Source organism: Eleutherodactylus coqui, chromosome 5, assembly GCF_035609145.1.
Source record: "Eleutherodactylus coqui strain aEleCoq1 chromosome 5, aEleCoq1.hap1, whole genome shotgun sequence".
Classification (NCBI taxonomy): Eukaryota; Metazoa; Chordata; class Amphibia; order Anura; family Eleutherodactylidae; genus Eleutherodactylus; species Eleutherodactylus coqui.
Genome location: NC_089841.1, coordinates 272,014,164 through 272,026,749, shown reverse-complemented (window position 1 = coordinate 272,026,749; position 12,586 = coordinate 272,014,164). Strand labels below are relative to the sequence as shown.

The following is a 12,586-nucleotide window of genomic DNA, read 5'->3' as shown; positions in this document are numbered from 1 at the left end:
GCTGAGAATTAGCGGTGGAGCGAAGAGAGCGGAAAACTGCTAAAGAAATGCATTATACAAGTCATACAAATATTGCTATTCCTTATGTACAGACAAAAGTGCGATTACGGGGCGACTGTCATCCCAAGTGAACATGGGACCTGACAGCGCCAGTGAGTAAGAATCGCTCACTTGTTGGAGTCGCTATGTTTTCAGCTCTTCTACAAACCAAGTGACTGTGGATCCGTTTAAACAGGCAGTTGATCATCCATGAATGACTGCCTGTTTACTGTGAATGGAGGCGGCCGGCCGGAAAAGAACTCCATTCAGTGAGCGATCGTGGCTGGGACAACTGTCAGGTGCGTAAGCGCCCAATAGTTGCCCCGTATAAGAGTCTACAATCCAAAAAAGTCTTCATGAATGCAAATGCCTCAATTAAGATGCAAACCGCTGGTATCACTCAAGAACTGATAGAACTTTGCTAGAAAACATTGAAAATGCCCCCCAGTTCTGGAACAAGAAGCTGTACCAGAATGATGGGTAGAATATAGCATGAAGGAGTGAATGGGAGGCCCCTGATCCAAGCATACCACCTCATGGTCACACATGGAGGGTACATGGAGCACATCCGGCTATCAACACAACAGGGACACTGCTGTCTACTGATGAGGATTACTGAAGCGCTCAGACTCAATCAAAAGCTGCAAAGCTGATATGATTTCACGCGTTAGATGGATAATGCCCCAAAACCTAGTGCAAAAGAAACCCAAGAGCTTCTTAAGGCAGAGAAATGGAATATTCTTCAATGAAGGAGTCTTGTGACTCCTAAGTGATGGAACAGCTTAGAATTTACTGAAGACAAAGCTGACAGCACAAAGATGCACAAACGGTCTACAACTGGAGGTGGCTGCGGTTAGGGCCTGGCGGGGAATCTCAAGGGAAGAAACTCAGCATTTGGTGATTTAAGGTAGTCGGTGACTGCAAAGTATTTACATCTAGGGACTAAAAATAATAGTTATATTCATAATAACAAGTTTGACTAATTATTTTTTTTCCCTGTGAAAATGGAGAAACTATAAAACTGGCTGTGATTGCTAAATGGCTAATTAAAGCTGAAAGTCTACACTTCAATCACACACTGATTGACTTCTCTCACATCCATTATGGTGATGCACAGATGGTAAATGATGGCATTGTCCAAATACTTCTGAACCGAACTGTATCAATAAACACAACACCATCAGGTAGTAATCTTATACATACAGTCCAATAGAGTCAGAATGACAAAGCCCAGAGCCTCCTCATGATGGGTCATCGATAGAAAGGGGTTGTCCCGTGGCAGCAAGTGGGTCTATACACTTCTGTATGGCCATATTAATGCACTTTGTAATGTACATTGTGCATTAATTATGAGCCATACAGAAGTTATAAAAAGTTTTTCACTTACCTGCTCCGTTGCTGGCGTCCTCGTCTCCATGGTTGCCGTCTAATTTTCGCCGTCTAATGGCCAAATTAGACGCGCTTGCGCAGTCCGGGTCTTCTTATCTTCTCAATGGGGCTCCGTGTAGCTCCGTGTAGCTCCGCCCCGTCACGTGCCGATTCCAGCCAATCAGGAGGCTGGAATCGGCAATGGACCACACAGAAGCCCTGCGGTCCACGGAGGGAGAAGATGCCGGCGGCCATCTTCACCGGGTAAGTAAGAAGTCACCGGAGCGCAGGGATTAAGGTAAGCGCTGTCCGGTGATCTTTTTTAACCCCTGCATCGGGGTTGTCTCGCGCCGAACGGGGGGGGGGGGGGGGGGTTGAAAAAAAAAGAAAACCCGTTTCGGCGCGGGACAACCCCTTTAATCAATAGGGACCCGCTGCTCTGGATCCCCGGCGATCAGCAGTGCAGTGGATCAGATGTTGTCATCGAGGTTGAGACACGAAGAGCCATAGCGGTCTTTACTTTGCTTTGAAATCAATGGTAGCTGAAGCGGCAATTACACTTCTGGCACTTCCACCTCTGGCATTGAGGTCAAATGTATAAGCGCAATAGGAGCCTTCAGCTGTCATTGATTTCTATGGGAGTGAAGCCAGCTATGCCACTACCTGTCCTGCCCTCGATGATGACGTCCAGCCTGCTGCACTGACAGCGGGCACCAATCAGCTGATCGCCAGCGATCCTGAGCAGCGGGTCCCCAGTGATTAATTATTGATGACCTGTCCGGAGAATAGGTCATAAATAGTTTTTGCCCAGAAACACCCTTTAATGACTCTTCCTCCTGTCCCCTGGGGCGTAAAGCCTCTCTCCTTCTTCATAGGGGTTTCTTCACAGTCCAAAAACAAGCTCTGGCTTTCTATGAAATTAGTTTTGGATTGTGTAACTGTTGCTGGGAGTGATGGAAGTGAAAGCCTTCATTGCAGAACACAGAGCTGCAGAATTTCAGGAGTTGTGCTGCTACTTGTGAAAACATAACCTACAGCTACATTCAATGGTTCGTAGACCTACAGCTTCCTGAGTCGTGTGAAAGAAGAGTCAATGTCCACACAGGGGTCTATCAATTGACTACCAGAATACTGCACACACACAAACAATCACCCATTTGGATGCACTTAACATTCGCTCTACCTTGACTATAATTTATGCTTCTAATTCCTTGACAATGTGTTTTAACCCCCTCTCACCTGACTAATTGCTTGGCTGTTGACTGAGTCCAGGACCAGTATTAATACAGGAATCCTGAACCTGTGAGGATACACAAGTAAGTATCTACAACCGCAGGCACTTCACACCGAAACGCAAGGCTGAGAATGTACGACTCACCAGATCTCCAGCCGCATTCTGGATGCTTCACAGAAACTTCATGCTGTTTTCACAAACTCCGTCAGAACCCCAGATGTCGGTGGAAGTGCTGATCTTACAGACCGGATTCCTCTTACTGCCCCTCCATAAAGAGTGAATGAGCAATAATGGCATTCTAATTACTAGGAGAAGCTTAGGAGTTCACCCATCCCTCCTCACCAGCATGATCTCACAGCCAGATATTCATCTCCTCCCCTGATACTGTACAGTTCTCTCCCACTTACTGTCCATTATAGCACAATGCTGGGATGTCAGTAAGTGATTGCAGCTGGACGCTGTATCTCCGGCTATTGTTACTACATTGCTCCAGGAGAGTAGTGCACACATCCCACATCCGACCTCCATGATCTCCATCGTCTCCAGACTCTTTCACGTCTGTCACATGCGCTCAGTGTGAACCTGCTTCCATCAGTGAAGAGAACGGAGCACCAGTGACGGGCCTGCCAGTTTGGGTGTTGCCAATAGTGAATGCCAACTGAGCTGCCCAGTGCTGGGCTGTGAGCATGGGTGCCACTACAGGATGTCGGACCCTCATGGAGTCTGTGTATGGCAGGTTGGTCAGAAACATGCAGCCCAGTAGCCCGCTGGAGGGTATTCTGTAGGGCACTGGCCATGCTCCCCTCCGTTCCTCCGCACACACAGGAGCAGACATCGGTCCTGATGCTGAGTGATGCCCTTCTATGTAACGGCCATGTCCTGGTATTAGCTCCATGCTCTTGGAACTGTGCTGGGAGACACAGCAAACCTCCTCGCTCCGGCATGTATGGATGTGCCATCCTGGAGGAGCAGGACTACCTGTGCCAGCTGGTTGGGCTGCAGGTAGCACCTTGTGTACCAGAAGTGGCAAGGACAGCAGCGCAAAGCAGAGCTACAGAGGAATCAGGAAGGAGAAGGAGACAGTAACTGTCTGTGGCCACCATCTGCAAAAGTAGACCCTTTCTAGGGCACGATGACCAGACTTCTGATTTAGGCAGGACAGTGCCACTTTGGGACCCTGTGACCCGCTTTCCCCAGGGTCCCCAGCTGTTACTCATTCTACAGCGCTGCTGCGGGATGCACCCACTAACAACAGTCTGTGCACCCAGGATCCCAATTCCCTGACTTCTCCTCCTTGGTTCCACAGGAGGAGAAAAGGAGAGAAGGCGGCCAGGCACACACACTTCCGCCAGCAGCAGCTACGAGAAGAGAAGCAGCTGCTCTCTGAAGACCAGGAGAAGATAAGTATGTTACTGTGGGGGCTACTCTGGGGATCATTGTTACCACTGGGGATGATATAAGGGACAATATTACTACTGAGGTCACTGTGGGGGTCACTATTACTACTGGGGCTGATATAGGGGACACAATTACTACTGAGTAGAGATGAGCGAGCACCAAAATGCTCGGGTGCTCGTTACTCGAGTCGAACTTCCCGCGATGCTCGAGGGTTCGTTTCGAGTAACGAACCCCATTGAAGTCAATGGGCGACTCGAGCATTTTTGTATATCGCCGATGCTGGCTAAGGTTTTCATTTGTGAAAGTCTGGGAAATTCAAGAAAGTGATGGGAACGACACAGAAACGGATAGGGCAGGCAAGGGGCAACATGTTGGGCTGCATCTCAAGTTCCCAGGTCCCACTATTAAGCCACAATAGCGGCAAGAGTGCCCCCCCCCCCAACAATTTTTACTTCTGAAAAACCCTCATTAGCAAGGCATACCTTAGCTAAGCACCACACTACCTCCAACAAAGCACAATCACTGCCTGCATGACACTCCGCTGCCACTTCTCCTGGGTTACATGCTGCCCAACCCCCCCCCCCCCCCCCCCGCACGACCCAGTGTCCACAGCGCACACCAAAGTGTCCCTGCGCAGCCTTCAGCTGCCCTCATGCCACACGCTGGCCTCATAGCCACACCACCCTCATATCTATTTATAAGTGCGTCTGCCATGAGGAGGAACCAGAGGCACACACTGCAGAGGGTTGGCAGGGCCAGGCAGCGACCCCCTTTAAAAGGGGCGGGGCGATAGCCCAGATTGCTGTACAGAAGCAATGAGAACTCCAAATCTGTGCCACCTCCATCAGGAGCTGCAAATGTGGCCATAGCAATGGGGAATCCATGTGCCACACAGTATTCATTTTGTCAAGGTGTCGCATAGCTCAATCCACACTGCAAGGGGAAAAGCCATCAGCACTCTGCCCCCTACCCAAGTCAGTCAGTGTCTTTGTGCCAGACAGGTCAAACACCGCAATGGGAACTAAGTTTGCACCAACAGCATAGGTGGGTCCTAGGAAACACAATACATGAACCAAAAATTGATCTGAGCGGCCAAACATGGCAGACTTGCACCGCGCCCACGGCATAGGCCTCGGCCCACAGATTCAGCAATCCTAGGCTGGAAGTGGACTTTCACTGCACCCAGGACATAGGCCTCTGCACAAACCCTCAGCAATCGCATGCCTACAGCGGACTTCAATGCTAGCGTAGCTGTGCACGTCTCATTAGCGCTGTATTGCTCCTGTAGTTTGTCCCAATGCAGTGCCCTGGATAGTAGAGCTAACGTCAGATTAAATACAGGTGGGCTTCGGCCCACACTGCATGCCCCAGTCAGACTGGGGTTCGTTATAAGCAGACACAGGCAGGTACAACTCCGTGTGGACCAACAGCATGGGTGGGTCCCAGGAAGCCACCGGCGTTACATAAATAAATCCCATTGCATTGCCCAGCACAGCTGAGGTAACGTTAGATTAAATGCAGGTGGGCTTCGGCCCACACTGCATGCCCCAGTCTGACCGGGGTTTTTAATACATACACACAGGCAGGTACAAATCCCTAATGTGAAGTTCGTGTGGACCCAAAGCATGGGTGGCTCCCTGGAACCCACCGGCGGTACATAAGCAAATCCCATTGCAGTGCCCAGCACAGCTGAGGTACTGTCAGATTAAACGCAGGTGGGCTTCGGCCCACACTGCATGCCCCAGTCAGACTGGTAATATGTACCTTAACAGTAACCGCGTTGGTGGGAATGTGGTGGTGACTGCGGACCTAGTAGCGCGGTTTTATTTAGTTGGTTTTCGGAATGTGGCCAGGATTAAGTGGGCCGTGGCGGGGGGATGGTGGGGGGGCTCTCTTGTTGTGTCGTTAAAGGTGAAATTCTTGGACTGCCACCAGACGGACCAATGCAAAGGTATTTGCCAAGAATGTTTTTATTGTTGGCGGAGGAGGGGGATGTTTTTGAGGCACTACGTGACCTCTCCACGTGTCCGTGCTTATATGCACCTTAACAGTAACCGCGTTGGTGGGAAATGGCCTCGCCGCCATCATGTCTTTGGGAAGCCTCCGTTTCCACACCCCAGTGACATAGCATTATCAGCGGTATAGGCAGAGGCCAGAATTAGTAACATTTCAGCGGTAGCATTAGGGACAGGGCCCAGTAACATATTACTAGCAGCAGTATAGGGGGAGCACAGTATTAGTTCCATTTCAGTAGTAGTAGCAGTCTGGACAGGCCCCAGTAACATATCACTAGCAGCAGTATAGGGGGAGCACAGTATTCGTTCCATTTCAGTAGTAGTAGCAGTCAAGACAGGCCCCAGTAACAAATCACTAGCAGCAGTATAGGGGGAGCACAGTATTAGTTCCATTTCAGTAATAGTAGCAGTCAAGACAGGCCCCAGTAACATATCACTAGCAGCAGTATAGGGGGAGCACAGTATTAGTTCCATTTCAGTAGTAGTAGCAGTCAAGACAGGCCACACTAACATTCCCATTGCAGCAGTTTAAAGGGGTAGTCCCGCGAAAGCAAGTGGGTCTATACACTTCTGTATGGCCATATTAATGCACTTTGTAATGTACATTGTGCATTAATTATGAGCCATACAGAAGTTATTAGAAGTTATTCACTTACCTGTTCCGTTGCTGGCGTCCTCGTCTCCATGGTGCCGTCTAATTTTCAGCGTCTAATCGCGCTTGTGCAGTCCGGGTCTTCTTCTTTTCTGAATGGGGCCGCTCGTGCCGTAGAGCGGCTCCGTGTAGCTCCGCCCCGTCTCGTGCCAATTCCAGCCAATCAGGAGGCTGGAATCGGCAATGGACCGCACAGAAGAGCTGCGGTCCACCGAGGGAGAAGATCCCGGCGGCCATCTTCAACCGGTAAGTAAGAAGTCACCGGAGCGCGGGGATTCAGGTAAGCGCTGTGCGGATTTTTTTTTAGGTCCCTGCATCGGGTTTGTCTCGCGCCGAACGGGGGGGCTGTTGCAAAAAAAAAAAAAACGTTTCGGCGCGGGACAACCCCTTTAAGGAGATAACAGTCTCTTGCACATTTCAGTAGTTGCAGTATAGACAAGTCCCCAGTTACATTTATGTAGCAAAAGTGTAGGCCAACCCCACACACCTTGCTGTACCATGACTGCAGGCGAAGCCCATAAAAAATTACTAGGATTACACTGTAGGCGAGGGCCCAAAAAAATTGGTGTACCAACAGTACTAATGTACCTCAGAAAAATTGCCCATGCCCAACCAAGAGGGCAGGTGAAACCCATTAATCGCTTTCGTTACTGTGGCTTAATTTGTAACTAGGCCTGGAGGCAGCCCAGTTAAAATAAAAATTGGTTCAGGTGCCAGTTTCAACGCTTTAACGAGAATTGAAACGTATAAACATTGTTTACAAAAGTAATATGAGTGAGCCTTGTGGGCCTAAGAAAAATTGCCCGTTCGGCGTGATTACGTGAGGTTTCAGGAGGAGGAGCAGGAGGAGTAGGAGGAATATTAGACACAGATTGATGAAGCAGAAATGTCCCCGTTTTGGATGGTGAGAGAGAACGTAGCTTCCATCCGCGGGTGCAGCCTACGTATTGTTTAGGTATCGCTGCTGTCCGCTGGTGGAGAAGAGAAGTCTGGGGAAATCCAGGCTTTGTTCATCTTGATGAGTGTTAGCCTGTCGGCACTGTCAGTTGACAGGCGGGTACGCTTATCCGTGATGATTCCCCCAGCCGCACTAAACACCCTCTCTGACAAGATGCTAGCCGCAGGGCAAGCAAGCACCTCCAGGGCATACAGCGCGAGTTTAGGCCACGTGTCCAGCTTCGACACCCAGTAGTTGTACGGAGCACAGGCGTCACGGAGGACGGTCGTGCGATCGGCTACGTACTCCCTCACCATCCTTTTACAGTGCTCCCGCCGACTCAGCCTTGACTGGGGAGCGGTGACACAGTCTTGCTGGGGAGCCATAAAGCTGGCAAAGGCCTTGGAGAGTGTTCCCCTGCCTGCGCTGTACATGCTGCCTGATCTCCACACCTCCCCTGCTACCTGGCCCTCGGAACTGCGCCTTCTGCCACTAGCGCTGTCGGATGGGAATTTTACCATCAGTTTGTCCACCAGGGTCCTGTGGTATAACATCACTCTCGAACCCCTTTCCTCTTCGGGTATGGAAAGGTTCTCCTTATACCTTGGGTCGAGCAGTGTGTACACCCAGTAATCTGTAGTGGCCAGAATGCACGTAACGCGAGGGTCACGAGAAAGGCATCCTAACATGAAGTCAGCCATGTGTGCCAGGGTACCTGTACGCAACACATGGCTGTCCTCACTAGGAAGATCACTTTCAGGATCCTCCTCCTCCTCCTCCTCCTCAGGCCATACACGCTGAAAGGATGACAGGCAAGCAGCATGGGTACCCTCAGCAGTGGGCCAAGCTGTCTCTTCTCCCTCCTCCTCATGCTCCTCCCCCTCCTCCTCCAAAACGCGCTGAGATATAGACATGAGGGTGCTCTGACTATCCAGCGACATATTGTCTTCCCCCGCCTCCGTTTCCGAGCGCAAAGCGTCTGCCTTTATGCTTTGCAGGGAACTTCTCAAGAGGCATAGCAGAGGAATGGTGACGCTAATGATTGCAGCATCGCCGCTCACCATCTGGGTAGACTCCTCAAAGTTTCCAAGGACCTGGTAGATGTCTGTCAACCAGGCCCATTCTTCTGTAAAGAATTGAGGAGGCTGACTCCCATTACGCCGCCCATGTTGGAGTTGGTATTCCACTATAGCTCTACGCTGCTCATAGAGCCTGGCCAACATGTGGAGCGTAGAGTTCCACTGTGTGGGCACGTCGCACAGCAGTCGGTGCACTGGCAGATTAAACCGATGTTGCAGGGTGGCAGCGTCCGTGTTGGACTTGCGGAAATGTGCGCTGACCCGGCGCACCTTTCCGAGCAGGTCTTACAAGTGTGGGTAGCTTTTCAGAAAGCGCTGAACCACCAAATTAAAGACGTGGGCTAGGTATGGCACGTGCGTGAGGCTGTCGAGCTGCAGAGCCGCCACCAGGTTACGGCCGTTGTCACACACGACCATGCCCGGTTGGAGGCTCAGTGGCGCAAGCCAGCGGTCCGTCTGCTCTGTCAGACCCTGCAGCAGTTCGTGGGCCGTGTGCCTCTTATCTCCTAAGCTGAGTAGTTTCAGCATGGCCTGCTGACGCTTGCCCACCGCTGTGCTGCCACGCCGCGTGACACCGACTGCTGGTGACGTGCTGCTGCTGACACATCTTGATTGCGAGACAGAGGTTGCGTAGGAGGAGGTGGGTGGTTTAGTGGAGGAAGCATACACCGCCCCAGATACCAGCACCGAGCTGGGGCCCGCAATTCTGGGGGTGGGTAGGACGTGAGCGGTCCCAGGCTCTGACTCGGCCCCAGCCTCCACTAAATTCACCCAATGTGCCGTCAGGGAGATACAGTGGCCCTGCCCGCCTGTGCTTGTCCACGTGTCCGTTGTTTAGTGAACCTTGGCAGTAACCGCGTTGGTGAGGGCACGTACAATGTTGCGGGAGACGTGGTCGTGCAGGGCTGAGACGGTACATCGGGAAAAGTAGTGGCGACTGGAAACCGAGTAGTGCGGGGCTGCCGCCGCCATCATGTTTTTGAAAGCCTCAGTTTCCACAAGCCTATATGGCAGCATCTCCAGGCTGATCAATTTGGCTATGTGCACGTTTAACGCTTGAGTGTGCGGGTGCGTGGCGGCGTACTTGCGCTTGCGCTCAAACAGTTGCGCTAGCGACGGCTGGACGCTGCGCTTAGAGGCATTGCTGGATGGGGCCGAGGACAGCGGAGGTGAGGGTGTGGGTGCAGGCCGGGAGATGGTCGTGCCTGTGTCCTGAGAGGGGGGGTTGGATCTCAGTGGCAGGTTGGGGCACAGGGGGAGAGGCAGTGGTGCAAACCGGAGGCGGTGAACGGCCTTCGTCCCACCTTGTGGGGTACTTGGCCATCATATGCCTGCGCATGCTGGTGGTGGTGAGGCTCTTGGTGGTGGCTCCCCGGATGATCTTGGCGCGACAAACCTTGCACACCACAGTTCGTCGGTCGTCTGCACTCTCAGTGAAGAACTGCCACACCTTTGAGCACCTCGGCCTCTGCAGGGTGGATGGCGCGAGGGGGCGCTTTGGGAAACAGTTGGTGGATTATTCGGTCTGGCCCTGCCTCTATCCCTGGCCACCGCACTGCCTCTTCCAACCTGCCCTGCTGCTGCACTTGCCTCCCCCTCTGAAGACCTGTCCTCAGTAGGCTTAGCAAACCAGGTGGGGTCCGTCACCTCATCGTCCAGCTGCTCTTCCTCCGAATCCTCTGTGCGCTCCTCCCTCGGACTTACTGAAATTACTACTACCTCACTGATAGACAACTGTGTCTCATCGTCATCATCCTCCTCACCCACTGAAAGCTCTTGAGACAGTTGCCGGAAGTCCCCAGCCTCATCCCCCGGACCCCGGGAACTTTCCAAAGGTTGGGCATCGGTCACAACAAACTCCTCCGGTGGGAGAGGAACGATTGCTGCCCAATCTGGGCAGGGGCCCGAGAACAGTTCCTGGGAGTCTGCCTGCTCCTCAGAATGTGTCATTTTCATGGAGTGAGGAGGCTGGGAGGAAGGAGGAGCAGCAGCCAGAGGATTCAGAGTTGCAGCTGTGGACGGCGTAGAAGACTGGGTGGTCGATAGATTGCTGGATGCACTTTCTGCCATCCACGACAGGACCTGCTCACACTGCTCAATTTCTAATAAAGGTCTACCGCGTGGACCCATTAATTGTGAGATGAATCTGGGGACCCCAGAAACTTGCCTCTCTCCTAATCCCGCAGCAGTTGGCTGCGATACACCTGGACCAGGAGCTCGGCCTGTGCCCACACCCTGACTTGGGCCTCCGCGTCCTCGCCCGTGTCCACATCCTCTAGGCCTACCCCTACCCCTCAGCATGGTGTATTACGAGTAAAGCAGAAACAGAACGCTGTAATTAAATGTGCCGCTTATTGGCCTGTGGTTGGAGGCTGACTTCGCTTACGGAGCGCACAGCAGAGCCAGGAAACAATTATGCGCAAGCCTGTAGTGAGACCTAGGTGTGTATGACTGAGCTACTGGAATTCACAGTGCAGAACCAGTCAAGTGGCCAAAGGCCAGTGGTAGGCCTTAAGTATTTTGCTTCAATTTTTTTAAATGGTGAGGTGAAAAACCAGACAGACACCGTATGCAGCGTATATATTGTATACTCTTTCCCTCTTGCGGGATGACGGCGATCATGTAACGGACACAGCAGAGCCAGGAAACAATTATGCACAAGCCTGGTGTAATGCTTAGCTGGGTAATAATGAGCGACTACTACCCCCAGCAGACACGCAGTAAACTGAAGACGGTCACAGGCAGCCCAAATATACTATTTTTTCCCAATTTTTGGGAAAAAGCCCACTGCCTATATATGGATTTCCCTGTTGGAGGATGACTGTGGTTATTGAAAGCACAGTGCAGCCAGAAAAAATTATGCGCAAGGCTGCAGTAACACCTAGCTGGGTAATAAGTGAGCGACTACTACCCCCAGCAGACACGCAGTAAACTGAACACGGTCACAGGCAGCCCAAAGATTTTTTTTTCCAATTTTTGAGAAAAAGCCCACTGCCTATATAGCCTTATATGGATTTCCCTGTTGGAGGATGACTGTGGTTATTGAAAGCACAGTGCAGCCAGAAAAAAATTATGCGCAAGGCTGGGTATTAATTAGCGACTACTACCCCCAGCAGACACGCAGTAAACTGAAGACGGTCACAGGCAGCCCAAATATAGTATTTTTTCCCAATTTTTGGGAAAAAGCCCACTGCCTATATATGGATTTCCCTGTTGGAGGATGACTGTGGTTATTGAAAGCACAGTGCAGCCAGAAAAAATTATGCGCAAGGCTGCAGTAACACCTAGCTGGGTAATAAGTGAGCGACTACTACCCCCAGCAGACACGCAGTAAACTGAACACGGTCACAGGCAGCCCAAAGATTTTTTTTTCCAATTTTTGAGAAAAAGCCCACTGCCTATATAGCCTTATATGGATTTCCCTGTTGGAGGATGACTGTGGTTATTGAAAGCACAGTGCAGCCAGAAAAAAATTATGCGCAAGGCTGGGTATTAATTAGCGACTACTACCCCCAGCAGACACGCAGTAAACTGAAGACGGTCACAGGCAGCCCAAATATACTATTTTTTTCCAATTTTTGGGGAAAAGCCCACTGCCTATATAGCCTGTATATGGATTTCCCTGTTGGAGGATGACTGTGGTTATTGAAAGCACAGTGCAGCCAGAAAAAATTATGCGCAAGGCTGCAGTAACACCTAGCTGGGTAATAAGTGAGCAACTACTACCCCCAGCAGACACGCAGTAAACTGAACACGGTCACAGGCAGCCCAAAGATTTTTTTTTCCAATTTTTTTGAAAAAGCCCACTGCCTATATAGCCAGTATACCTCTTTCCCTGTACCACTGTCCCTGCCTCACCAGTAC

At 51.2% G+C, this 12,586-nt stretch overlaps 1 protein-coding gene across 2 annotated transcripts in view; it reads right to left on the bottom strand.

The window, feature by feature from the left end:
* ADAMTSL5 (ADAMTS like 5) overlaps positions 1–3,094 on the bottom strand; it is a 55,623-nt gene extending 52,529 nt beyond the window's left edge. The window contains exons 1-2 of one of the 2 annotated variants that reach the window (XM_066604694.1): positions 2,786–3,094; positions 2,647–2,707 (exon numbers count right to left, since the gene is read on the bottom strand). In XM_066604694.1, coding sequence (XP_066460791.1) covers positions 2,647–2,707; positions 2,786–2,802 — 78 coding nt within the window. In that variant the 5' untranslated portion in view covers positions 2,803–3,094. The remainder of the gene's footprint in view (positions 1–2,646; positions 2,708–2,785) is intronic. The other variant, XM_066604693.1, reaches the window with a different exon arrangement.
* Positions 3,095–12,586: the final 9,492 nt, after the last annotated feature.